This window comes from Simochromis diagramma, unplaced genomic scaffold (assembly GCF_900408965.1).
Source record: "Simochromis diagramma unplaced genomic scaffold, fSimDia1.1 OVJJ01000481.1, whole genome shotgun sequence".
Classification (NCBI taxonomy): Eukaryota; Metazoa; Chordata; class Actinopteri; order Cichliformes; family Cichlidae; genus Simochromis; species Simochromis diagramma.
Genome location: NW_024386898.1, coordinates 2949159 through 2972749, shown reverse-complemented (window position 1 = coordinate 2972749; position 23591 = coordinate 2949159). Strand labels below are relative to the sequence as shown.

The following is a 23591-nucleotide window of genomic DNA, read 5'->3' as shown; positions in this document are numbered from 1 at the left end:
TTTTTTTTTCCCGGCTCTCTATGATGTCACTCTAAGCAGATATCCTTAATACGGTCATTCAGCTATGCAGGCCTGTGACTGAAGCCCCTCCTACTTGCTGTTCAAACCTTTTGTTCATGCGGCGGCAGCCAATCAAAAGAAAGCGAACCCAAAAACAACCTGCTTCAGGCGGCACTGAGGCTCAGTATAAGATAAACAGGGATTATTTTGGATGGGAAATCATGCAGAGCCACTCTGGTTGGGTCCAAGAATACAAACATGGAGGTGGCAATTTAGGGGGAAATTTAGGCAAGGTGAGGTTACATAAAATAAATAAAAATGTAAAAATAAAATAAAATCAGGAAATCCTCAAATGGTATTATGTGGTCCTTTTAACTGTATGGCACTCAGTGTTACTTCCTGTATACGGAAACCTCCTCCTCCTACGTGCAAGGCTTAAACAAACAAGTTGTCATTAAAGGCAGAATGACTTGAGGGTAAACCAGTGGGTGAACCAAAGCTTTAACTTATTAGTAAAGAATAAAATTAAATGGCTCAGTGACTCAGACAGCATACAACATTGAGAACATAAACTGGAACCCAACACATTGTGTTTAAAGAAAAAACAAAAGAACAGTTATCCTCTTTGGCAAAACTGGAAAATACAACCTGGCTTACCCAAACAGTAAAGGCAACAGCAATAACCCTTACATCTGGATGTAGCGTTTTCAGTGGGAGAAACATTTTCGTCAATCGGTGACTTCTTCAGTCTCAGCTGACCAACAACCACTGATCAAAAACCATGGTCTTTGGTTGGGGAAACCTGCACTCAGCTGAGACTGAAGAAGTCACTTGGGATAAGTGACGAAAATGTTTCTCCCACTGAAAACGCTACATCCAGATGAACAGAATCAACTTTTTGGGAATTACTTACCTGGATGACTGAGCATAAGACAAGACATTTTAAGCAACAGGAAGAAGAGAGTCATAGCTAAGCTGAGTGACCTAGCTCCCACTTCTTTCCACACTCATTTGTGTTGACTGTAGCCACTGAGATACACAATATGTGGGCGACACCAAGGGATTTATGATATTAACACACAAACAATATTATTAGCAGCAGCAATAGAGTCTTAATTAGCCCCGTATATCAAAGACAACACAAGACACTTCCATGTTAAAGGTTAGGAATGGATCGTCAGCTTCATCATGATATTCAGTCAGACGGACACCGTGAAGGCACTCTTCAGATGAGCAGAAGATGAAGAAATCAGAAGGAAAGCACCAAAATGGAAGTCTGTGAGCCACTTTTTCCTTTTTTTAAATCCTTCTGCTCAACAACCCATCATGCTGTCTTTGTTATTCACAGTGTTTCGTGACCTCGAGTTAAAAAGGGATGACGCACTGTTAGCGTTGTACCTAGTCCAGGGAGACAACTTGTGATAAAGACTTAAGAGGCACAGTATTAGTTCTGCAGCAAATCCAGTGACGCCGGCCATCACGAGTCCTCGCTGGCCCGTTTGCGAGACTGGTCACCTCTGGAAAACAAGCACAAGACCCAAGTTAAAGCAGATGTGACTCAGTCTTCATTTGATGCTAAAGACTCTGGAAAACTGACCGTGGGAATCCATTCATGGAGAGCTCCATCTGTAGTTTCTGGTCATGAGCAGCGTAGTCTTGCAGCAGAGACTCCACAGCAGGAGGGTTAATCTGGGGGATAAACCCGGAGAAGAGATCTGGGGCGAGCTGGGCCCACTCTGAGAGAGGAAACCAAAATCAAAAATTAATTAATTAACTAAAAAAAAAATAAAAAAAAAATCTGTGAATAAGAGGAGTGTGAGATAAATAATTTATCTAAAATCACCTGGTCGGAGGCTGTAGAGGCCCTTAACCACACTAGCCATTGTTGAGGGTTGCACTTCAAAGGGCATGGACCGAGCTTTAATGAGCAGAGCTGAAAAGAACGAGCACAATGGACAAGATGGTGTCAACTGACTTGACCAAAGGGAGGATTTTTATTTATTTAATTTCCCCTTTTTGTGACTTTGCATCACATCGTGATTAATCAGAGCAAAGCGCATGAGATGAAGCGGTACACTCACGCATCAGTGTGTTCACGTGTTTTTCTGCGACGTGATCAGCGAACAGCTTCATCAGATCCTCTCTGAGGTCTCGGTTCAGTTTGGACTCAATGTAGAACTTGTTCTGAAAAGAGAAGCGTGTGCAAACATAAATTTAAGTAACAAACTAACACAAAACTACACTTCCCTGCATGGGATTTGCCAAATATTTGATTAAAAAGGGGGGAAAAAAGCTGATAAGTGGTACCTACCAAGTACATAAAGACGGGGACTATACACTGAAGAGAAGCTATATATTGTGTCAGTGCAATGTTGAAATTTTCAATGAAGTTCTCGAGTGGGCTAGCCTGCAAAACATTGCAAAAAGAATTAGTTTTTTTAGTTTCTGCATGTGCTGTACGATTACATCTTGCATTTGGGTTTGCTTACTTGTAGATGGGCGGAAACCTGCTGCAGGTGACCTGTTATTTTTGATGTCAGATCATTGTAGAGCAGCTCAGAGTGCTGCTGACAAACACACTTGTAGACATAACTAGGAAAACAAAAGACAGGCATTTGAGGTTATATTAAAATTCTCAGTTAATCACATGGTAATATGTAATATATATATATATATATATATATATATAGCTAGCTTCTTATGGCAACAGAAATCATAATCTGAGGGGGGGTGTCTAGTTCAGAGGGGTGTTTATTCAACATCCCTTTACTTGTGCTGTCTCACCTGTATATCTGTGCATAAGAAACCGAGATGTGGTCTGTGGGATTCTGAATCAGCAGACGGTCAACTGCCTTTTCCAGGTTTGGCCAGTGGTTTTTCCGGTAGTCCTCCACTGCCATTGCATTCAGAACTGTGTGAAGAGAGGGGAGCTGAATTAAGCCTTCATATCAGACCGAACAGAAGCCAAAAGCATCACTCTCCACATACATTACTAACATAATCGGAGGCCGAGCTGCGGTGAGACCGTGAGCTCTCGGGCCCTGCTTCGAGTGAACTTACGGAACTTGGAAGTCGAGTCGAGGGCGAATTTTCCCTCGGAAGCAGCTCCCGGAGCGGTGCTGTCAGTCTCGCTGACTTCGCTGCTCTCGCTGCCTGTATCCGAGTCCATGAACTTTGACCCGCCGGTTGCACCGGACCACAGTTTCCCTTGTCGAGTACCCGCTTCTCCAACCGGCACCGTCGCACAGACGGGCTGCGGGACCGTCGATATCTCCGACAGCTGGCTGCTAAGATACGTGCGGACTTTATTACTGCCGCTCGCGCGGTAGTTGTGGTTATGGTCGTCTTTTACGTCCAAACTGTCATCTTCCATAGCCTCCATTTTCACTGGTCCGGTGAACCGAAGCACTGCGTCGCTAGATGAACATTTCAGACAACAATTAAAGATGAAGACAAAAACTGTCAGGCGTCTCCGGCGGAGTCCATCACCGTTTTCCTTTTAAGTTTTACGACACGCCGTATTACAGGGCAGCTGAAAGGCTGTTGGGAAATGTAGTTCCGAGGTTTTAGGGCTATATAATGTTCCTTAGCTTTCTATACGTGGATCTGCGGCTAGCTAAACAATGTGATAACCACCTAATTGTTAATGATAAGCCGAGTGACAACTAAAATGCTTAATAAAACACATTTAAAACTAGGTACCATAATACGCATGCGCAAGCCCCCGATGCGGTCCACCAAATTTGATGTTGAAATTGGACCCCACCGTCTCACCAAACTTCAAGAGCTCACGTGACTCAGGAACTAGCCGGATGAAACACTAGGTGGCGCTGTGTTAATGTCTGACGATACTGATATTGACACCAATCAGATGCGTTTGCAATAATAGAAATGAGAGGTCAGAAAATTTTTCTTTTCCTATATTTTTTACTGAGAACTCCATGAGAAATAACAACTAGAATGATGTAAAAATGTTTCTTCTTAAAACGTAAACAAAACATTACCTTGTCAATGGCATGTGAATTATGTTGGTGTAGACATGTATCCAACACAGTGGCTCAATTATGTCTATATACCAACACTTTGCAGGCAGCAGACTCCTTAATGCTCAATGAAAAGTGACACAGGCAACAAAACCAGGTTTATAAGGAGGACAAAAAGTGCCATTTTCAATGTGAATATATTCCTAAGGCTTATTATTACAACTCAGTATACCTTTGTACAGATAAAAACCATCATCTACCCTTTGATGAGTATGTCTCACATCAGAGTATAAAAATAAGAGGCTTGACCATAAAAAGTAGCTGCCACATGTCAGAAGGAACACCTTGTCGATAGTTATATATTTTTTTCCAAATTTTAAATGACAGATTAAACATACAAAGCTTATGACAACGAAGGAGAGTGTTGATAAAGTGTTCTTTGGTCTAAAATTAAAGAGTACTGTCACTTTTCCACCAACGACCCTTATGAAAAGGCAGAACTGAACTTTCTATATTGCAGTTAGTGCGTTCAAGTAAACCATCAGAAGATTTATGTATGTGTCTGAAACTCATAGTACCCACCATTTATCAGCTGCTGGCTTACAAACTGATGTTTCTAATGGTAGCATGAACCAGCTCTAAAAAGTATTATTAGACCACAGGTGATGTCGTTGTATGGATCGAAAATAACATTTGGAACATTTGCCTGTAGTCACTGCAATGTAGAAATTAAAGCTTAATCTAAATTAAAGTAATAATTCAATTTCTGAAAATGAATGCAAAATCAGAAAAGAACATGGAAAGTAAACATAAGGGAAAAAAAAAAAAAAAAAACCCACAGTACTCTATTTAGTAAGTAGTATACAGTATGTAGTTTCAGACACATGTGCATGTGACCAAACAGGGCAGAGAAAGAAAGAAGAGGGGAAAAAAAACCTGCTGCATATTCACACAAAGTTGCCACACAACTTCAACTTTATGAAAAACGAGAGCAGGGTTTCCACCAGAATACTGACAGCCCAGAGGCCCGCTGAACACTAAACATGTTTGAATGTATTTACATTTACTTTCAATCTATGAAAGAGCAGCTACAGCTGTTCAGTTTGTTAGCCCACAAATACACACACTCAGAAGAGTTACAACAGGGAATCCTGAAAGTAAAAAATGAACAGGTGAACTGTGATAAACTAATACTCTTTTTTTGATTTGTGTAGCTAACAGCCAAGACTTTTTCGTCTAATTTAATGCTCTTCCACTCATACAGCCTATTATTTACTACCTACTTGTGGTTTGAAAAGCGAGAAAGACACTGGATTATTTGCTACCAAACAGAATAAATCTCCTTTGACCACTGGGTCTAACAACATTTCTGGAGGAAACCCTGAATATTAAGGATGAAGAGTCAAAAATATATGAAACTTATATGTATATATTTATATATATCTATAAAAAGACAATTAGTGCTTTGTTGACTGGGTAATTTACATTTAAAGGTGTGTGGTACTCTCAGTCTTTTCAGAATTATTGTCTGTCTGCACACTTGACGTGGCCTCAGTGGCTACAGTGTGCTGTACTATGTCTTTGAGGCATGTTTCTCCATCCACTGCTGGTACTACGTCGGCATCCTCCGGCTCGCTGTCGTCTTCCTCCCCTTCAGCACAGCATTCAGAGTCCTCGCTGTCACTCCCGCAGGAGCTCGACGTCTCATCTTCAGAGTCAGAATAAACCTCTGCCCCGTGGAAGATATAGTGATTTGGTGGTTGAAACAGGTATTGGCCTGCTGTGGAAAACAAAAGAGGATCAGTGAGCTTTGCACACCTATCTGGGATCTGTTCATTGTTTATGACAGTTGTATGGAGGGAGAAAAAACTGCTGAGCAAAGGGACACGCAACATGTCTTTGCACGATTTTGTCACACATCCAAAATAAATTTATTTGTTACATTAAAGCAGCTTTGCTTGTTTACCGTGGTCTAAAGCTTACCCTCAAGGCGTTTGCTGATTGGAGTTCTGTTAACTCGACTCATCCAGCAACGTCTACGAAATTCAAGGTTGGAGGTTTGAATCTTTCGTTCGGGTGCCTCCTCTTTTGGCGCACCTTCTGCTGCTTTCTCTGGAGATTCAGTGCTCTCCGTTGGACACTGAGCATTGGGACAAGGCTCTAGAGGTGTAACATTATTATCAGCAGTCTCTGTGACATTCAGACTTTCTGTCTCCTCCGAAGGCATATTTACTGAGTCTGTAGTGTGCCGCCTCTGCTCCTCCTGAGTCACATCACTCGAAGCAGACAAGGCCTCACTTGGTGGCTGTTCTGGTAACCGAGGGGGTTTCTCTGTGATCTCAGTTAATCTTACAGTGTTGTAGCAGAGCTGCTCAAAGTCTCCACCCAATCGATGACAGAGCTCGTTGATAATGACGTCACAGTCCCCGAGTAGCTCCACGTCAAAGTTCAGATGAGGCAGCTGCTCCCGATTGATCAGGACCTGAGGCACTTCATGAGGAATGGAGTCTGGATAGAGAGGAAAAACAAATATTCGGTGTTTGAATGACATGCAAAGCATACAGAAACATATCGGTTAGTATGTTTAATGTTACAGACACTAAAAGTGAATCCGTTTCGATAAAACATACTTGGGATGAGGGCAACCGGTCGGACTTTAAGCGAAGAGCCAATGACGATCAAGAGATCCACCTCATCTTTATCCTGTTTCATGGCTCTGTGAAACATTTCTGGAAGGTTCTCTCCAAAGAAGACAATGTCTGGTTTCATGATTGCCAGAGGGATATCTGGACACCGTGGACAATGAGGGACAACCTGATGGATGAATTTAATGTATTATTTATTTACTACAGCGCCACTAAACACCATCCAAATTTTATGGGGTGGGCAATCACTCACAGCAATAACAAGGCAATCTTTCTGGAATATTTTAAACAGTCAGCTATGTTATGGGTTGTTTGGCAGATAAAACTAAAAAGGGTATTATCAGCTTTTGATGTCCATGTGGTTTCCCTTGTTTACAAGTAATTACGTAGATATTTGAGACCCCTAACAGCAAATATATACAGATAAATCCTTATACTTATTAAAGAGGTTTTTCACACGATGTTTCTACATGCAATCTGTATCTGCATTATTGGCCTTGGTGATGGTGCAACATCCAACAGTGTCTGCAAAAAAGTGGTATCCTGGATTAGATTGCAGTGAACACATACCTGGTTAAAGATGTCTTCCCTTATAGCCTCACAGTCCACTTTGTGCTTACAGACGAGACAGGATGCAGTTGCAAATGACCCTAAAATATAATTGACATTGAATTACTGGGGAAGAACTATAAAAAAAACAAATAACGAAATAAGCAAGCGGGATCAATCACATGCACCACTCACCGTGACACTGGATAATCCGCTGAACCCCAGCCACTTGTTCCAGTGTATCAATGTTTTGCGTATAATTGCGCAGCAGCTTTCTTTGCTTATCTAGCATAGATATAAATCTATGACAGGGAGAAGGTTCAAACTGCCCAGGGTAGATCTCCTGTAATATAAAATTATGCATTCAGTACTTGTGAAGAAAATGCAAACATTGCTATAGTCATATGCCCCCACCATGGCTTTTCTGGACCATATTTAAACACTTAATAACTGTTTATATTTCATGCCTCATAGCATGGTTTGAATATATTTGATAATAATAAATCAGTGATCAATCTTTAAAACCTTTTTTTAAACCTTTTTCAGAGTGCAGTATTAACTGACTTAGAACACAATATATATACAAAATGCTTAATGCAAACTAGTCTGTGCATTCAAAGCAGTGCTAGGAAACCTGGCATGTGTGGGACTTCCACATCAGTTTCTCACACTCACTGAAATGGCAGCTCAGGTCCTTTTGTAATGTTATGACCCAACCCATCTTATGAGATCTGTTTTAATCTCTATTAGCAAATACATACAGTACTTTATTCGGAGTACTTAATTGCAATTTTATTCATGTAGCACATTTATTAATATGTAAACACAATGTGCTTAAGAGAGAAGATAAAAACATTAAATGCTGTGTAAGTTTACAAGACACACCCACACAGCTATTGAACTTTAAGCAATTTTTTCAACCAGGAAAAGTATTGCTGTGAGGCAACAGTGCTACCCACTTTACCACAATATGCTACCATATATGGACCACCTTCCCACCCTATTACAGATATTGTGTCTATGATAAGGGACCCTCTGACTTCTGTATAGCCTCTGTTATTTTGTGGATCTTATTTGATCACTCCTGTGTTCTTTTACTATTTCACTGTTTGGAGAATTCCCCACGATCCTTTAAATTTCCCGTCCCTGCAGGGGCCTGATCAAATCTGGTGGGAACACAAACAGTTCTTGTGATAAAATTTTAAGTTACTTTAGGAAAATTAAACAATTTCAAGCTAAAAGACATACAGGGAGTGCAGAATTATTAGGCAAATGAGTATTTTGTCCACATCATCCTCTTCATGGATGTTGTCTTACTCCAAGCTGTATAGGCTCGAAAGCCTACTACCAATTAAGCATATTAGGTGATGTGCAGCTCTGTAATGAGAAGGGGTGTGGTCTAATGACATCAACACCCTATATCAGGTGTGCATAATTATTAGGCAACGTCCTTTCCTTTGGCAAAATGGGTCAAAAGAAGGACTTGACAGGCTCAGAAAAGTCAAAAATAGTGAGATATCTTGCAGAGGGATGCAGCAGTCTCAAAATTGCAAAGCTTCTGAAGCGTGATCATCGAACAATCAAGCGTTTCATTCAAAATAGTCAACAGGGTTGCAAGAAGCGTATGGAAAAACCAAGGCGCAAAATAACTGCCCATGAACTGAGAAAAGTCAAGCGTGCAGCTGCCAAGATGCCACTTGCCACCAGTTTGGCCATATTTCAGAGCTGCAACATCACTGGAGTGCCCAAAAGCACAAGGTGTGCAATACTCAGAGACATGGCCAAGGTAAGAAAGGCTGAAAGACGACCACCACTGAACAAGACACACAAGCTGAAACGTCAAGACTGGGCCAAGAAATATCTCAAGACTGGTTTTTCTAAGGTTTTATGGACTGATGAAATGAGAGTGAGTCTTGATGGGCCAGATGGATGGGCCCGTGGCTGGATTGGTAAAGGGCAGAGAGCTCCAGTCCGGCTCAGACACCAGCAAGGTGGAGGTGGAGTACTGGTTTGGGCTGGTATCATCAAAGATGAGCTTGTGGGGCCTTTTCGGGTTGAGGATGGAGTCAAGCTCAACTCCCAGTCCTACTGCCAGTTTCTGGAAGACACCTTCTTCAAGCAGTGGTACAGGAAGAAGTCTGCATCCTTCAAGAAAAACATTATTTTCATGCAGGACAATGCTCCATCACACGCGTCCAAGTACTCCACAGCGTGGCTGGCAAGAAAGGGTATAAAAGAAGAAAAACTAATGACATGGCCACCTTGTTCACCTGATCTGAACCCCATTGAGAACCTGTGGTCCATCATCAAATGTGAGATTTACAAGGAGGGAAAACAGTACACCTCTCTGAACAGTGTCTGGGAGGCTGTGGTTGCTGCTGCACGCAATGTTGATGGTGAACAGATCAAAACACTGACAGAATCCATGGATGGCAGGCCTTTGAGTGTCCTTGCAAAGAAAGGTGGCTATATTGGTCGCTGATTTGTTTTTGTTTTGTTTTTGAATGTCAGAAATGTATATTTGTGAATGTGGAGATGTTATATTGGTGTCACTGGTAAAAATAAATAATTGAAATGGGTATATATTTGTTTTTTGTTAAGTTGCCTAATAATTATGCACAGTAATAGTCACCTGCACACACAGATATCCCCCTAAAATAGCTAAAACTAAAAACAAACTAAAAACTACTTCCAAAAACATTCAGCTTTGATATTAATGAGTTTTTTGGGTTCATTGAGAACATGGTTGTTGTTCAATAATAAAATTATTCCTCAAAAATACAACTTGCCTAATAATTCTGCACTCCCTATAAATGGGTTTTTTTTTTTCTTAACTGTTGCCAAATGTCAAAATGGGTCAAATTTAACTGAACATTATGTTATGTTTTAAGTAACTTAAAAAACAGGTTCTGATTCTCCATTTAAAAGTTGGTGTAAACATGGGGGTGTGGGGCACCGTATTAAACAACATTACAAAATTTAACAGGAACTCAGAAGCGGCTTACATTTAAGTAGTTTCCCTTTCTAAATGACCAACACCCTTTCACAGAATGAAAGTGCACAATCCACTAGTCATGTAGACCTTGCAATGGTCTACATGAAGAGATTTATGGTTTGGATTAAGATGAATAATTCTTTGTTAGAGAGCATTCAAGTTGTTATTCTATTGTTCATGTAAAACCAACCTTAGCAAACTTAAAAAACGGTCTAGGGTCCCGTCTGAAGTACTCAATGTCAAACATAGCTTGAGGATCTGGAAGATCTGGAAAATCTACAGCAAGCCGTGCATAAATTCCATCTCTGGAGCGGAAGTCTGGTATTCCACATGAAACTGAAACCTACAACAAATAAAATAAAAATAATAAGGAAATGCAATGAACACTAGTACTGAAAATCGAATTTACACAGTAGAGCTACATGATAAAGTAAAAAATGCATACCCCAGCACCAGTCAACACTAGTATCCTTTTACTTTCATGTAGTAGCCTGACTACATCTTCTAAGGTATTAATATCTTTCCGCTTCTTTCTTTTTGGAGGCTCTGAGATGTTGATGATGATCTGCCACAATGTCATGTCATCTAAATCTGGTGGGAGTACAGTCTCGGGCAGCAAATCCCTCAGGATGGCCCTTGGATCTGTCTCTCTAATGTGCTGCTGGATGAAACTGTAGGAACCTGCGAGCAAGAACATAACATCTCAGTATGGCTGGATTTCAAAAATTGTACACACATACTTGTACAATGCAAACAATTATTATGTGGTTTAAATATATACATACACACTAAATACATATTATAAGTGGCATAATCTAAGATATTGTAGTTTATTAATGATCTGATTATCTTAGTTACCTATTTGCGGTTGAGGAGTCCAGTCGCTGGAGCTTGCATGTGAGGACCTGTCATCGTCTTCAGTGATGTGCTCCGGAGTGACAGCCAAACCGTTAGAGGGAAGATCATCGTGCCCAAGAAAATCTAAGTACAGACATGGAGAAAATTAACTAAATAAGACTAGATATAAGTCGCGACTCTCTTTAATAACTGCTACGACCCGTTACAAAAGTAAATCGGTGAACGCAGTCTTTCAAAGTCAACTTTCAACCGGCTAACAAACGCTAAGTTGCTCTCAAAGTTTTGCGTGGTTATGAAAAAGTTAAATGGACAAATTTGTGCTGGCAGGATCACTGATAGAGTTCTACTTCCGTTTAGCGAAATATAATTTAGTGGAAAAGTTCCCGTTTTCAGGAGTACACAGTTCTCGACACCCACACAGCATTACTGTATTTAACATTAGCAAAGTTAACTGTTTCACATGGAGCCAGTTAGCTCACCGGTTAAGTTGGCAAAGAGAATTTTTCTCACTGTAAGTCACTTAAATACTCAAAGTTTTTCTCTCTTTTTATACCTGGACTGTCCTCGGTTGCGCCAAAGACAGTGGTATCGTCCAGTTTCCCAACTGGCTTGTGAGGGTCGGAGAGCAATACTTCCAGTCCATTGTTGTCTCCGCCTAGCGCTGCCGGGGCCTGTTCTACCGCCATCACCGGCTTAGCTTCCTTCTCCGCGGGCTGCGCACAATTCAACGCCGCCTCCCAGCTCTCAGTTGCCGCGGAGACGCACGAGAACTGGTCCGCTTCGACGGCTTTTAGTCCATAGTTAGTCCCTGGACTGATTTTCGAAATCTTAGCCGGAGGTTCCCCCGTATCGGAGGCGCCCGAAAGGGCCGTTTTGAGACTGTTCTCTCCGTCCGCCATCTTCAGCCCGCAGAGCCGCTGAGCAGGAGCCTTCCTCTCGGACAGCTGGCTCATTTGCATAGCACACGTGACTCGTTCTCCACCAGTAGTCACGAGCGAAACGCCCCCCTCTACGTCGCTGACATTATACCATAACAAATATTGTTGCCTTCAAGTGCTGTCGGATGATTTCTAATCATAGGTTAGCCCTCACGAATCTTTCAAGCCTTTCGGTGATGTGTTTCGCGTAAATATAAACGATTTTATATTGACGTGCAGCCGTTGAAAGCTTAATTAATGGCCCAGTTACAAATCTGTCATTTTCTTTTTTCGTTGCCACACAAGCCTTAAGTATGTGAAAGAAATTTAGTTTTACTACGTAAAAATATAACATTTTTAATTTCCTAAAGCTACCATTGCCTTTGTTTCTTAGCCAGATGAATAAATGAATTTTCTAGTAAGCAGGACCATTATCAAGACCCTTGAACGCATCGTACGTCATACGGTAAAAAGGGGCAGCTGGGCTCTCCCAACAACTCAGGAGAGATCTCCCTTGACAATTTTAACAGTTTAATAATCCCTGAAATCTAACGCTAGCTGACAAAACCATACTAAGACAAACTTTGCTAACAGTTAGTAGTTAGCTAGTTGGTTATAGTAAGTGAGTGAGAGGGGGGACCCTTTGGCAACCCTTTAACTGATCAGCTGTGATCACGTTCAGCAGCATTTGTGGTCCGTTAAAAGAAGCCATACGTGCTTCTCCGACAGATTTTTATGGAGGCTGTTTTGAGCTGTAAACCTGAGGATTTGGAGGATTACTACGGGTTACTGGGATGTGATGAACTGTCATCGGTAAGTTCTCGTCAGTGGGTTTAAGGCTCAGACTATTTCCTGGGTTGCTGAACGGATATAGTCTCGATCTATAAGTCAGTAATTATTTGGGTCAATAGCCTGTACGCTGCTGAGTCAAAAAATGTGAAAATAAAAATGTATGTGTGCCTCAGATTAGGCTGAACCAACAGAGACCTGTTGATGTGAAACTAGTCGTGCGTCATCCAGTGTCTGCCAGCCAGCATTTAAATTCATTTGTGTATAACTAGATTAGATATGCAATCAGTGTGATTTTTTAATGTATCTTACTAAAACAAATCTTTGATTATCAACATCAACACACATATCCACCGTGGTCTTGTGATCGCCAATTTTCACTCAATATTTTACTCAGCAATCAGCAACACTCATAGACTGGCAGAGCTGAGGGTCTCAAATAGTCAATAACACGGTCAAGATAACATAGATCTGATTGATTAGATCACATCAGACTATGAGGTTTGTTTTGTTTTGTTCTCCTGCAGACTGAACAGATTCTCAATGAATACAAGATTCGAGCCTTGGCATGTCATCCAGACAAACACCTCGACAGCCCAAGAGCAGGTAATGCACACACACCACTAACTGTGTGTGAGTCATATTTCATATAACCTTTTTTTCATAGCCCGAAGCAATAAAGTATTACAAAGTGTGCTATTACCCCTTCATTACCTCTTCATTCACACTTTTCTTACATAGTTAATGTCTGTTTCTGATATCTTAACTTCAAAGCAAATAATGCTAATAGAGCGGATGCTTACAGCTGTATACAGTAAATTGTTTTATTAAATTTTAAATTTTATATTAAAACCGTTTTTTTCTGTTGTGAAAGTGGCAGATTTCCAGAAGCTGCAGGAAGCCAAAGAGGTTTTATGCGATGAAACCAAAAGGAAAAACTATGATCTTTGGAAAAGAAGCGGAGTTACGATCCCATTCCATGACTGGCAGGCCTTGAACGACTCAGTGAAAACTGTACGTAATGTCCTCTCTTTAGATTCTTAAAAACACTGTGCAACCATTGACACTTAAAAAGCCTGCTAATTTGTTTACAGTCAATGCACTGGGCTGTGAGAAATAAGAAGGAACCAATGTTGGAGGCCTCCAAACCAGAAGACCCCATCACGTCACAAGCAGAGAGCTTTCACTGTGAGCAGCAGGAAACGGGGAAATCTTCGTGTGAAAATACGACATACTCGGGTAACTGAAATTTATTCCAATTCTTTAAAGCAAGATGTTGCTGGAGAGCAATACATAACAACACACAAAATACAAGCAAGGAAGTGGTCAGTGCCATAGGATCCTTATTTTTGAAAGTCAGACATGAGAAAAGTTTAACTGATACCAGTATGATAGACATGATTTGGTGTATTTTCAATCTAATTTCACTGCAGAGAGGCAATGGATATTCAGAACAGCTGCTCAAGAGCTTCTCTGCTCTTATATTAAGCTGATGGAATATAAAAGTAGGAGCTCTTTAGTGCTCATATTAAAGAGGGGCTGCACGCCCACCCAATGTTTTGTGAGGTTTTGCATTTTGCACTTCAAAGCTACCACTTTAAAGCACTGATTTCATTTTATTTTGGTTATAATTTCAGGTTCAGCAATTATTCACAACTTGGCTGTGAGACCATGTTAGTAGTTTCCTCTTAGCTAGTTTTTAGCTTCAGTGTTCAGGGCTGACACTTTCCTGTAGCCCTGAGGACTGATTCAGTTTTCCTGAGATTCTACAGAAGCTCGCTGTGGATTCCTTTTTCCTTTATAATACTGCCACAAAATGTTTCAAATATTTGCCGCTAAAGAGCACTGTAAGGACTTTGTTCTGAAACTAATTTTTAGAGTTAGAAGTCAGTCATAACCTCTGACATAAACACTTGCAAGTCAGTATTACTATAGCTGAAATACAGCTATGATTATAGACTTTCCTCCACGAGCATCAGTACAGCTTACCGGATACTGAAGCCGAGTACACAACAGGCTTGAGTACTCAGTGAAGGATCTGAACTGTTCCTCATGTGGATTTCTTCTAGAGTAAACAGTAGCTGTTTAAAAAGTACTGAACTGCATAAAGGGAAGTGAAGTGACTTTTTCTTATCATTGCTGCAGGTGATTTCTGCCATCGACGCTTCCGCTGGGCTGGTGACTCTCCATCTAATCTGCTGCGGAAATTCCGAAATTATGAAATCTGAATATATTAAAACTTTGATGTTGTCCAAGTGTTGCTAGACTTGGGACCATTTTATTGTAATGCCAGCTTTTATAGAGTATGTTTAGTTGTTGTGCAGCTGTGACATCAGTAACTGTCTCACTGTGTTTACTCTTGCCTAATAATTGGTGGGACTGTTGCAAAGCTAACTGTCAGGTATATGTTACGTTTGGCTAAATTCTTTATTATTAATATTATTTTTCTTCCGTGGTGTGTACCTTCCCTACAGTTTGTTGTAGAGACACCATTCTGGCACCAAATTGCTTCCTCATTTTATTTCTGTCATGTTTTAATTATTTAATGTGTCCTCACTAATAGCTCCTCATTCAGGTGAATGGGAAAAGAGAGCCAGAAAAATGTTACTTCAGCCATCATTTTACCACTGAATCATATAAAAATTTGTCTTTTTTCTAACAATGTCTTCCTCAATGTCTACCAGATGTATACTTTTTGATCTGGCGGCATTTGAGTGAGACGAGTTCCATCTCACCGCCCAATAGACTTATATGAAGCCTACAGGCAGTCTATTGGGCAGTGAGATGGAATACATATATATGTATCTCTCTCAGTAACATACAGTGGAGGCATGATTGTGCGTGATATTATTGTTTGCTGTAATGTATTGTGTTTGTATTAGTATTACTCTTTGACTTCTTCAGCTTTGTTTGAGGCCAAACTAATTCTTTGAATTGAAACCTTAAGTTTTCCACAATTGTGCTTTAGTACAGCATGTTCACCCTTTATCAGAAGGAAGTCACAACATGTGGTCTATAGCTAAATATAATATGTTATTTTGTAAAGATATGAAATCACTTATTGTTTAGTTGGTTTTAACTGCACGGTCAGAAGAAATATATTTTAAATGTTCAGTAGCAAAACATATGAAGTGAACAGAGGTTTCAAATCTTTAAAGCTAATATAGCTAATATAAATATAGTTAAATATTGCAAATAAAATAAACAATAATAATAACAAAAAATTAAGATTACCTATAAAAGTAGCTGTTAAAAATAGCAGGCTACAGAATTTTTTTGTTCCTATAATGAAAAACACAAAGGCTGAGTTTCTGTAACACAGATTTAGCTTTGAGCACAAACCTTTTAAGGGAACTTGCTGACACAGTCTCTTCCACAATCCGCCCATGCTTTCATGTTGTTTACACCAAGTTCTAACCCTGCAATTCAAATGTCTTAGCAGAAATCGACTCATTAGACCAAGCAACATTTTTCCAAGCCCTTGTTGTCCAAATCTGGCAGATTTTGCAGTGTCTTAGTTTCTTGTTCTTGGCTGACAGGAATGGGACCCGGTGTGGTCTTCTGCTGCTGTAGCCTATCTGGTTTAAGGTTTGACATAATGTGCATTCATGGATGTTCTTCTGCAAACCTTGGTTGTGATGAGTTATTATTTGAGTTAGTGTTGCTTTCCTATCAGATCCAGTCAGCAAGTAAATTTCTATATGCCTAAATACTCTGAGATTCTGCCATGTGATTAGGTGATGATATTTTCATTACTGAGTGACTGGTGAGTGTATTTATGAGATATTTCATCATAAATAAAATGATGGCATGACAACCCAATGCTTGTAATGCAAGTGACCTTCTTTTATTTGTATCACTGACTATTATTCATGTAGCAGAGTGTAAGCAACAAAGAGGAAATATATTAAAATCTAAACAATAAAAAAAAAAAGTTTCCGAATGCTGTCATATTTACTGGTGGTTATCTACTGGTGAGTTAATCCAAGTTATCAAGATGTGTTAAATAATCAGTCCAGTTTCCAGTTCATAGGCTAGGCTTGAGCTTATTTTGCTTTATAAAGAAGGTTACATTATATGGAAAAGGTTATGTCAATACCAAGTAATAAACGGCTAAATTATTATGATTTATTGGCCTATTACAGAGTACATAGACAATTTGCTCATGTACATAGATATGTGGAATAAACAATGGGGTTTTATTAGTGCTGGAAATTTAGAAAGAAATAATATTTCCTGGAGTCTTTCACATTCAATGAATCCTTCTAATTGGCTATCCGAGGAACCTTTTGTTTTTTCAGGGAACGACTTACTAACGTTCCTAAAGAGGAATTAAAAGAACCAAAGGAAACGGTGTGCAGACCTTTTATAACAGTACCCAGTTTCCACCGCTTGATGTCGCTGTGTTATTCGTGACGTCACTTTTGTAAAAGATAAAAGCCCGAGGAGCAGTTCTGTTTCTCGCCGGGTGCGGTGGCGCGCGCCTGTAATCCAAGCTACCGGGAGGCTGAGGCTGGCGGATCGTTTGAGCTCAGGAGCTCTGAGCTGCAGCGGACTATGCCGATCGGGTGTCCGCACTAAGTTCGGCATCGATATGGTGCTCCTGGGGGAGCTCGGGACCACCAGGTCGCCTAAGGAGGGGTGCACCGGCCCAGGTCGGAAACGGAGCAGGTCAAAGCCCCCGTGCCGCTCAGTAGTGGGATCGCGCCTGTGAATAGACGCTGTAGTGCAGCCTGAGTAATACAGCGGGACCCAGTCTTTTTACACTCTTTCTCCTCTCCACAGAAAAATACACACAGCACACACACTCACACATCACGTTTTTACAGCTTATAAAAGCGTCAAACACGGTCTCTCTATCCTCTCGTTCCATTGAAAACCACCCCTGTTTGTTGGTCCAACAGCGCCTCCAACTGGAGGGGAGTAGCAATGACCATCACTGCAAATTCAAAGAGACGGTGAACTTTCAGTGATTGACTTTGATGAACAAGCAGGACTGGACTGGGACAAAAAAAATCAGCCCGGGCATTTTGACTAGAGAACGGCCCACCAGGAATTATAGGAAAAGCCATAAAGCCTCTGAATGAAAACAAATGCTGTTGTGACAGTGATGTACGCTGTCCTGTTGGTATATATGTATCAATCTAATAAACTTAAAACTACACCATCCTCCCTATTCTGGTATTTTAAACAGTACTTACCGGAAATATCAAACAACCTAATCAATAATTACATATACCTAACTAGCAGAGTTGCCAACTCCCAGCAAAAATAGGGAACCGCCCCCCACCCTCCGCCTAATGATGCTTAATCAACGTAATCGACTTTAATTTATTGCCAGGGTAAAACAAATGCACAGAAACCAATTATTTTTCTACAGTAAATAAATAGATTCAACATCTTTCCGCAACAGAATTGCAGACTGCACACATGGTACCTTCCCAAAGGAAAAAGTACTATAGCTTATTAGGGCATATTAGACTTAATATTTACTATTTACAATAATGAATTTTTATATATTTTTACATGAGATGACCACTTTGGTTGTAAGATTCGGTTGTATTTATTAAAACCTAGACATTTTAAATGAGAAACTGTGTGTTGACTGTGTGTTGAGCAGCACCTTTACGGCTGTGGCGCCAGCAAACGTCAGTTGATACTAGAAAGTAATATTAAATAAATTACAACAACAGCTTATCAAGCTTAAACGTGCTGCTGTTGTTTAGCGCGACTATAAACAGACTAAGGACACCAAAACCGATCAGCAGATCATTGATCAGTTTCATGATTGAAGTAGCAGCAGGAGATGGAGGGGGAGAGAATGAGAGAAGAAGAGGTAGCTATGCAGCGTAAAGACACAGAATAACTCCAGCTTTGTGTTTTGTTTTTGTTTGTTTTTTTGTTTTGTTTTTGCTGAAGTTCGGGACAAATCGGTTGAACTTTAAAGTTCGACCGCTGTAATTGGTCCAGCCCAGAGTCGATCATGACCAACTGGCCAAACCACCACCTTTCATTGTTTATACCGTTAAAAACAAACAAACAAAAAAAACGTTGGCCCATAAAAGCGAAAAATCACTGGGCAAATGCCCGGTATGTCCGATGGCCAGTCCAGTGTAACAGTTGCTATCGTAATGCAGTGTATCACCACATGGCGGCGCCTCCTGTCTCACGACTGGTGTCACCCCCTTTTTTGTTCTTCTTCGCACTCCTCCTGTAATGGATCCTCCCGTGTGTGCGCGGACTAGTGTGCTCTTTAGTAATGTGTGGTAGAGGTAGCACTTTTATTTTTGATATTGTAAATAAATGAGTACTTTTTGGAAAGTCAGAAGCTGTTGCTCATTCGCTATCCACCTGCACACCTCAGCGGCTGGCTTCATCTCCACCGCACGTTACACCAGCTATGCCTCCAGGCACGTTAGTGCACTCATCTCCGACTGTTCGGGGAGGGGGTGGGGGTCACACATTGAAACAGACTGACGTGCAGAGGTACAAGGCAGCCCAGCCAGAGAAATGTTGGTTTTAGACCTTGCGACTCATTTTATTTCTCTATCTGATAAGAAAACTATTCAATCAGATAGTTATTTGTGGTGAATGAAATACGGTTACAGTTTCACGAAGATTTAAGCACCAAATCCGAAATCCACGCACTACAATATCACGATTTTTCAAAGATCTATCAAGCATCCTCACGAAACCTGGATATGAAGTTGATGATTGTTAAAATAAAATAGAACATTTTAATCAATTTCTTGTTTGCTCCGAAATCTACAACATGACAGAAAAGCTTGACATGGTATGCAAAAAAAACAAAACCCAAAAAACCCCAATACAAACAAACGAACAAAAAGTTTTGTAACTGTCAGTTTCGTAATTTTAAAATTCTCTAAAACTAACATTTTCTTTGATTGACTCATATTAAATTGATTAGGGTCAAATTTAGTGTGAACAATATTACACAAACAAACACGTGTGTGCGCGGTAACTTTGCTTTGATCCTTTCTGACGTGGCAGCTTTGCTTTGATCCCAAAACCGTTAAGTAGGAGCGCTCACCTATTATACTTTATGGCTTAACGGACATTGACCTGACAGCAACAAAAACCCTTTCGAGAAGTTTTGAGAGCATTTTATGACAGAAACCAAAACAAGTGCAGTTTTGTTTCTCACCAATTCACAAAACAAGCAAGACACGTTACATCATGTCAGCCAACCCATCCTTCGGCTCAGATGAGCTTGAAATATCTAAAGGGACAATTTTGGGAGATCACCACGTGGTAGAGGCTTTCCTTGGAGAAGGAAGCTTTGGTGTTGTAACTAAATGTCGCGATACAAAAAACAACCAAACTGTTGCTATTAAAGTCAACAAGAGCGACCCTGAAATTCTGCAACAGGCAAAACTGGAAATTTTCATCCTGGAGCAGCTGCGACGCTTGGATCCAGACAGGTGCAACATTGTTGAGTGGAACGGCTATTTCCTCGATGGAGAGCGTATTTGCTTAAATTTTGAACTCCTCGACCAAAACCTGTCGGACTACATAGGGGACCGGAATAACGCAGGGTCTCCCAATAAGAGAACTCAGGCCAATTTTGCATCAGCTTGCAAATGCTCTGTTCCACCTGGGTTCTGTGGGAATAGTGCATGCTGACCTCAAACCTGTCAACATAATGGTTGTGAACCGCCATGAGTCTCTCGTCAAAGTCAAACTTATAGACTTTGGCATCGCATGCAACACTTCTGCAGTGACTACTGGTGGTGCTGTGGGGACAATTGGTTATTGTGCACCTGAGATTATGCTTGGCACTCCATATGGTGAAGCAATGTGGGCTCTGGGGCTGGTAGCTGTAGAGCTTGCTACAGGGGTGCCTCTCTATCCTGGGGAAGACGATTATGATGTTTTGAGATTCATAATTGAAACTCAGGGTCAGCTACCAGATCATCTTCTAGATTCTGGCGTGTACACTGATTGCTACTTCATCGAAGATAACTACAACGAACAGCACTGGACATTTAAGACCAAAGAACAATTTCAATACGAGACAGATTATCAATCCAAGGAAACACGATATATAAAACTTAAGCGTCTGGATGACCTCAAACAACTACTGAAGGTTAGGCGAGGACCTGAAAACGGCCAACAATTATTAGTAAGGCTAATCAAACAGATGTTGGCCTTGGATGCAAATCAGTGCATAACACCCTCGGAGGTTTTGAAGCATCCCTTTTTTGACACTGGCCTCTCAAGGAGAGCCCCCTGCACTGACATGAATAGCACAGGGGGAGAAAACCTTTGTGCTCTCTCAGCAGCCTTCAAGCTGGGAAAGTCATGGATCGCAAAAATTCAACTGCAGTTTCCAAAGCTCAGTTGAATTTCTCAAAAGGACACGTCAACACCTCAGCCAACCCATCTTCCTCTGAAGATGATTGAATAACGGCGGGACAATTTTGGGAGCACACCACGGTAGGCTTTCCTTGAGAAGGAGGCTTCGGTTTGGTAACCAGATGCCGCGATACAACAAATAACCAAACTGTGGCTATTAAAGTCAACAAGAGCGACCCTGAAGTTCTGCAACAGGCCAAACTGGAAATTTTTATCCTGGAGCAGCTGCGATGCTTGGATCCAGACAGGTGCAACATTGTTGAATGGAACGGCTATTTCCTCGATGGAGAGCGTATTTGCTTAAATTTTGAACTCCTCGACCAAAGCCTGTCGGACTACATAGGGGACCGGAATAACCAAGGTCCCCAATAAGAGAACTCAGGCCAATCTTGCATCAGCTCGCAAATGCTCTGTTCCACCTGGGTTCTGTGGGAATAGTGCATGCTGACCTCAAACCTGTCAACATAATGGTTGTGAACCGCCATGAGTCTCTCGTCAAAATCAAACTTATAGACTTTGGCCTCGCATGTCCCTCTTCTGCACTGATTCCTGGTGACCGTGTGGGGACGGTTGGTTATTGTGCACCCGAGGTTATGCTTGGCATTCCATGTGATGAAGCAATTGACATGTGGGCTCTGGGGCTGGTAGCTGTAGAGCTTGCTACGGGGTGCCTCTCTATCCTGGGGAAGACGATTATGATGTTTTGAGATTCATAATTGAAACTCAGGGTCAGCTACCAGATCATCTTCTAGATTCTGGCGTGTACACTGATTGCTACTTCATCGAAGATAACTACAACGAACAGCACTGGACATTTAAGACCAAAGAACAATTTCAATACGAGACAGATTATCAATCCAAGGAAACACGATATATAAAACTTAAGCGTCTGGATGACCTCAAACAACTACTGAAGGTTAGGCAAGGACCTGAAAACGGCCAACAATTATTAGTAAGGCTAATCAAACAGATGTTGGCCTTGGATGCAAATCAGCGCATAACACCCTCGGAAGTTCTGAAGCATCCCTTTTTTGACCCTGGCCTCTCAAGGAGAGCCCCCTGCACTGACATGAATAGCACAGGGGGAGAAAACCTTGTGCTTTCTCAGCAATCGTCTGATTGTTTGGGTGGCCAAAATTCTAGGGGAGCTAGAAATTCTTGTGAAAAAAAAAAAAGACCAAAATAATAACAACAAAAACAACCAGTGAACATGGTCTTAAAGTTGGGCACAGTCTGGCTTAAATTCCATTAGCTAATCTCTCAATATTCAAAGCGGAGCAGCAGTCAACTTACCATCACATCAGTCCTTCAATCAGACCTACAACAAATGTCTTCCTTTCTCTCACCCCAACCGGTCGCAGCAGAACTAACTGGAAATAAACTGGATATTAATTAAATAAACCTGCTTTGAGCATCAAATAATTGCATCAAAAAACTGACTCATTTATTCATACACTCGAGCATAAACACACACACAGGCACACACACACATATACTGTACAGTTCCAGTTTACATACTAGTACTTTCCCTTGATTTTTCATGCTGACTGGTACAAATGCCTGTTACTAGAGCTAAATGCTATCAGTGTATTCTCACAGTTATCGAACTGTACAAATGCATACAAATAACGCTCACGCAAACATAACTGTGCACTAGTTTGCCCTTATTGCTGCAGTTTGTTTCAAGTCACTTTGAATAAAGCTCAGCTTCTCTCAAGCTCTCTCTTTCTCACACACACTCACACACACACACACTCCTCCTCTTTCTTATTTTATTTTCCTATTTCAGTATGCATAGTAACACAGCCAGATGTTTTCATTCATTGCCACTGGAGCAGATGCATGTGTGTGTTCTGTCGACTGATTGAATCATCCTGTACGCAGCTTAAAATGAGTCCTGACAGACATGGTTGGATGGAAGTGATGAGGAAGAGTGTCATGTTTTTTCCTCTGTAATAAATACACAAAATAATAAGCACAAATATTTTTGTTTTCCAAATATATTTTTGAGCGCTGAACATGTGATCACGATTAGACGATAAATGCAAGATTAATTTCACTATTCTGGTGTATTTCTACTTAACACCTACCTGACTCATTTTTGAATTAAATTAATGCAACGTGTGAGACTAATATTTTTAATCAGATCTTAATTTATGCAATTTTAATTCCAAAATATCCATCATAGACCCCAGAAAAAGCATAAATAAAATGAACACCTAATCCATGATATTAAAAAAGCCTTGATCATTAATAGCAAGTCTTTTTAATATCAACCAATATGAGTAAAGTTAGCAGAAAGGCAAAAAAGCCAAAACCCCTGCGTGACGACCCACTGCACCCTGCCTTCCTTTTGGCTCATGTGTGTCTTGTTTGCAGGTAATGGAGAGGCGGAGTTCCCGTTTACAATCAGTGACACTGGCAACACCTGGGCCAGTGTGCCAGGACTCTATATAAAAAGCCTTTAGGGCATAGTTTT

General features: G+C 40.8%; 3 protein-coding genes and 1 long non-coding RNA gene across 5 annotated transcripts; 2 read left to right on the top strand and 2 right to left on the bottom strand.

The window, feature by feature from the left end:
* Window positions 1–1302: 1302 nt before the first annotated feature.
* On the bottom strand, window positions 1303–3470 carry cacul1 (CDK2 associated cullin domain 1). Its single transcript, XM_040034504.1, has 8 exons — window positions 3061–3470; window positions 2785–2911; window positions 2490–2592; window positions 2312–2407; window positions 2082–2184; window positions 1844–1933; window positions 1598–1736; window positions 1303–1517 (listed from the first exon to the last, which is right to left on the bottom strand). The coding sequence occupies exons 1-8, from the start codon at window positions 3380–3382 to the stop codon at window positions 1478–1480; spliced, it is 1020 nt and encodes a 339-aa protein (XP_039890438.1). The 5' UTR covers window positions 3383–3470; the 3' UTR covers window positions 1303–1477.
* A 1924-nt stretch (window positions 3471–5394) lies between these two features.
* sirt1 (sirtuin 1) lies at window positions 5395–12020 on the bottom strand. Its single transcript, XM_040034507.1, has 9 exons — window positions 11584–12020; window positions 11031–11153; window positions 10618–10853; window positions 10363–10515; window positions 7373–7520; window positions 7199–7278; window positions 6614–6797; window positions 5967–6491; window positions 5395–5763 (listed from the first exon to the last, which is right to left on the bottom strand). The coding sequence occupies exons 1-9, from the start codon at window positions 11987–11989 to the stop codon at window positions 5471–5473; spliced, it is 2148 nt and encodes a 715-aa protein (XP_039890441.1). The 5' UTR covers window positions 11990–12020; the 3' UTR covers window positions 5395–5470.
* Window positions 11858–17476, top strand: LOC120735247. 2 transcript variants are annotated; one of them, XR_005696209.1, is made up of 3 exons: window positions 11858–11868; window positions 16497–16502; window positions 17186–17476. It is a non-coding gene; the product is annotated as an uncharacterized LOC120735247 (long non-coding RNA). The 2 variants fall into 2 exon arrangements; XR_005696208.1 differs by lacking the exon at window positions 11858–11868 and having other exon boundaries at window positions 16490–16502.
* Window positions 12683–15496, top strand: dnajc12 (DnaJ (Hsp40) homolog, subfamily C, member 12). The gene is made up of 5 exons (XM_040034505.1): window positions 12683–12760; window positions 13264–13342; window positions 13611–13750; window positions 13831–13975; window positions 14882–15496. Exons 1-5 carry the CDS (start codon window positions 12683–12685, stop codon window positions 14962–14964), a joined length of 525 nt encoding a protein of 174 aa, XP_039890439.1. The 3' UTR covers window positions 14965–15496.
* Window positions 17477–23591: the final 6115 nt, after the last annotated feature.

Excerpts from the sequence above, each read along its gene's own strand:
- cacul1 (XM_040034504.1), bottom strand. The coding sequence starts at position 3,382 with ATGGAGGCTATGGAAGATGACAGTTTGGACGTAAAAGACGACCATAAC. Across the intron at positions 2,912-3,060 it reads CGACTCGACTTCCAAGTTCC|TTCTGAATGCAATGGCAGTG; the intron begins GTAAGTTCACTC and ends CTCTTCACACAG. Across the intron at positions 2,185-2,311 it reads TCCCCGTCTTTATGTACTTG|AACAAGTTCTACATTGAGTC; the intron begins GTAGGTACCACT and ends TTCTCTTTTCAG.
- sirt1 (XM_040034507.1), bottom strand. The coding sequence starts at position 11,989 with ATGCAAATGAGCCAGCTGTCCGAGAGGAAGGCTCCTGCTCAGCGGCTC. Across the intron at positions 10,516-10,617 it reads TAGTGTTGACTGGTGCTGGG|GTTTCAGTTTCATGTGGAAT; the intron begins GTATGCATTTTT and ends TATTTGTTGTAG. Across the intron at positions 7,521-10,362 it reads CGTTTTTTAAGTTTGCTAAG|GAGATCTACCCTGGGCAGTT; the intron begins GTTGGTTTTACA and ends TTTATATTACAG.
- dnajc12 (XM_040034505.1), top strand. The coding sequence starts at position 12,683 with ATGGAGGCTGTTTTGAGCTGTAAACCTGAGGATTTGGAGGATTACTAC. Across the intron at positions 12,761-13,263 it reads GATGTGATGAACTGTCATCG|ACTGAACAGATTCTCAATGA; the intron begins GTAAGTTCTCGT and ends GTTCTCCTGCAG. Across the intron at positions 13,751-13,830 it reads TGAACGACTCAGTGAAAACT|TCAATGCACTGGGCTGTGAG; the intron begins GTACGTAATGTC and ends ATTTGTTTACAG.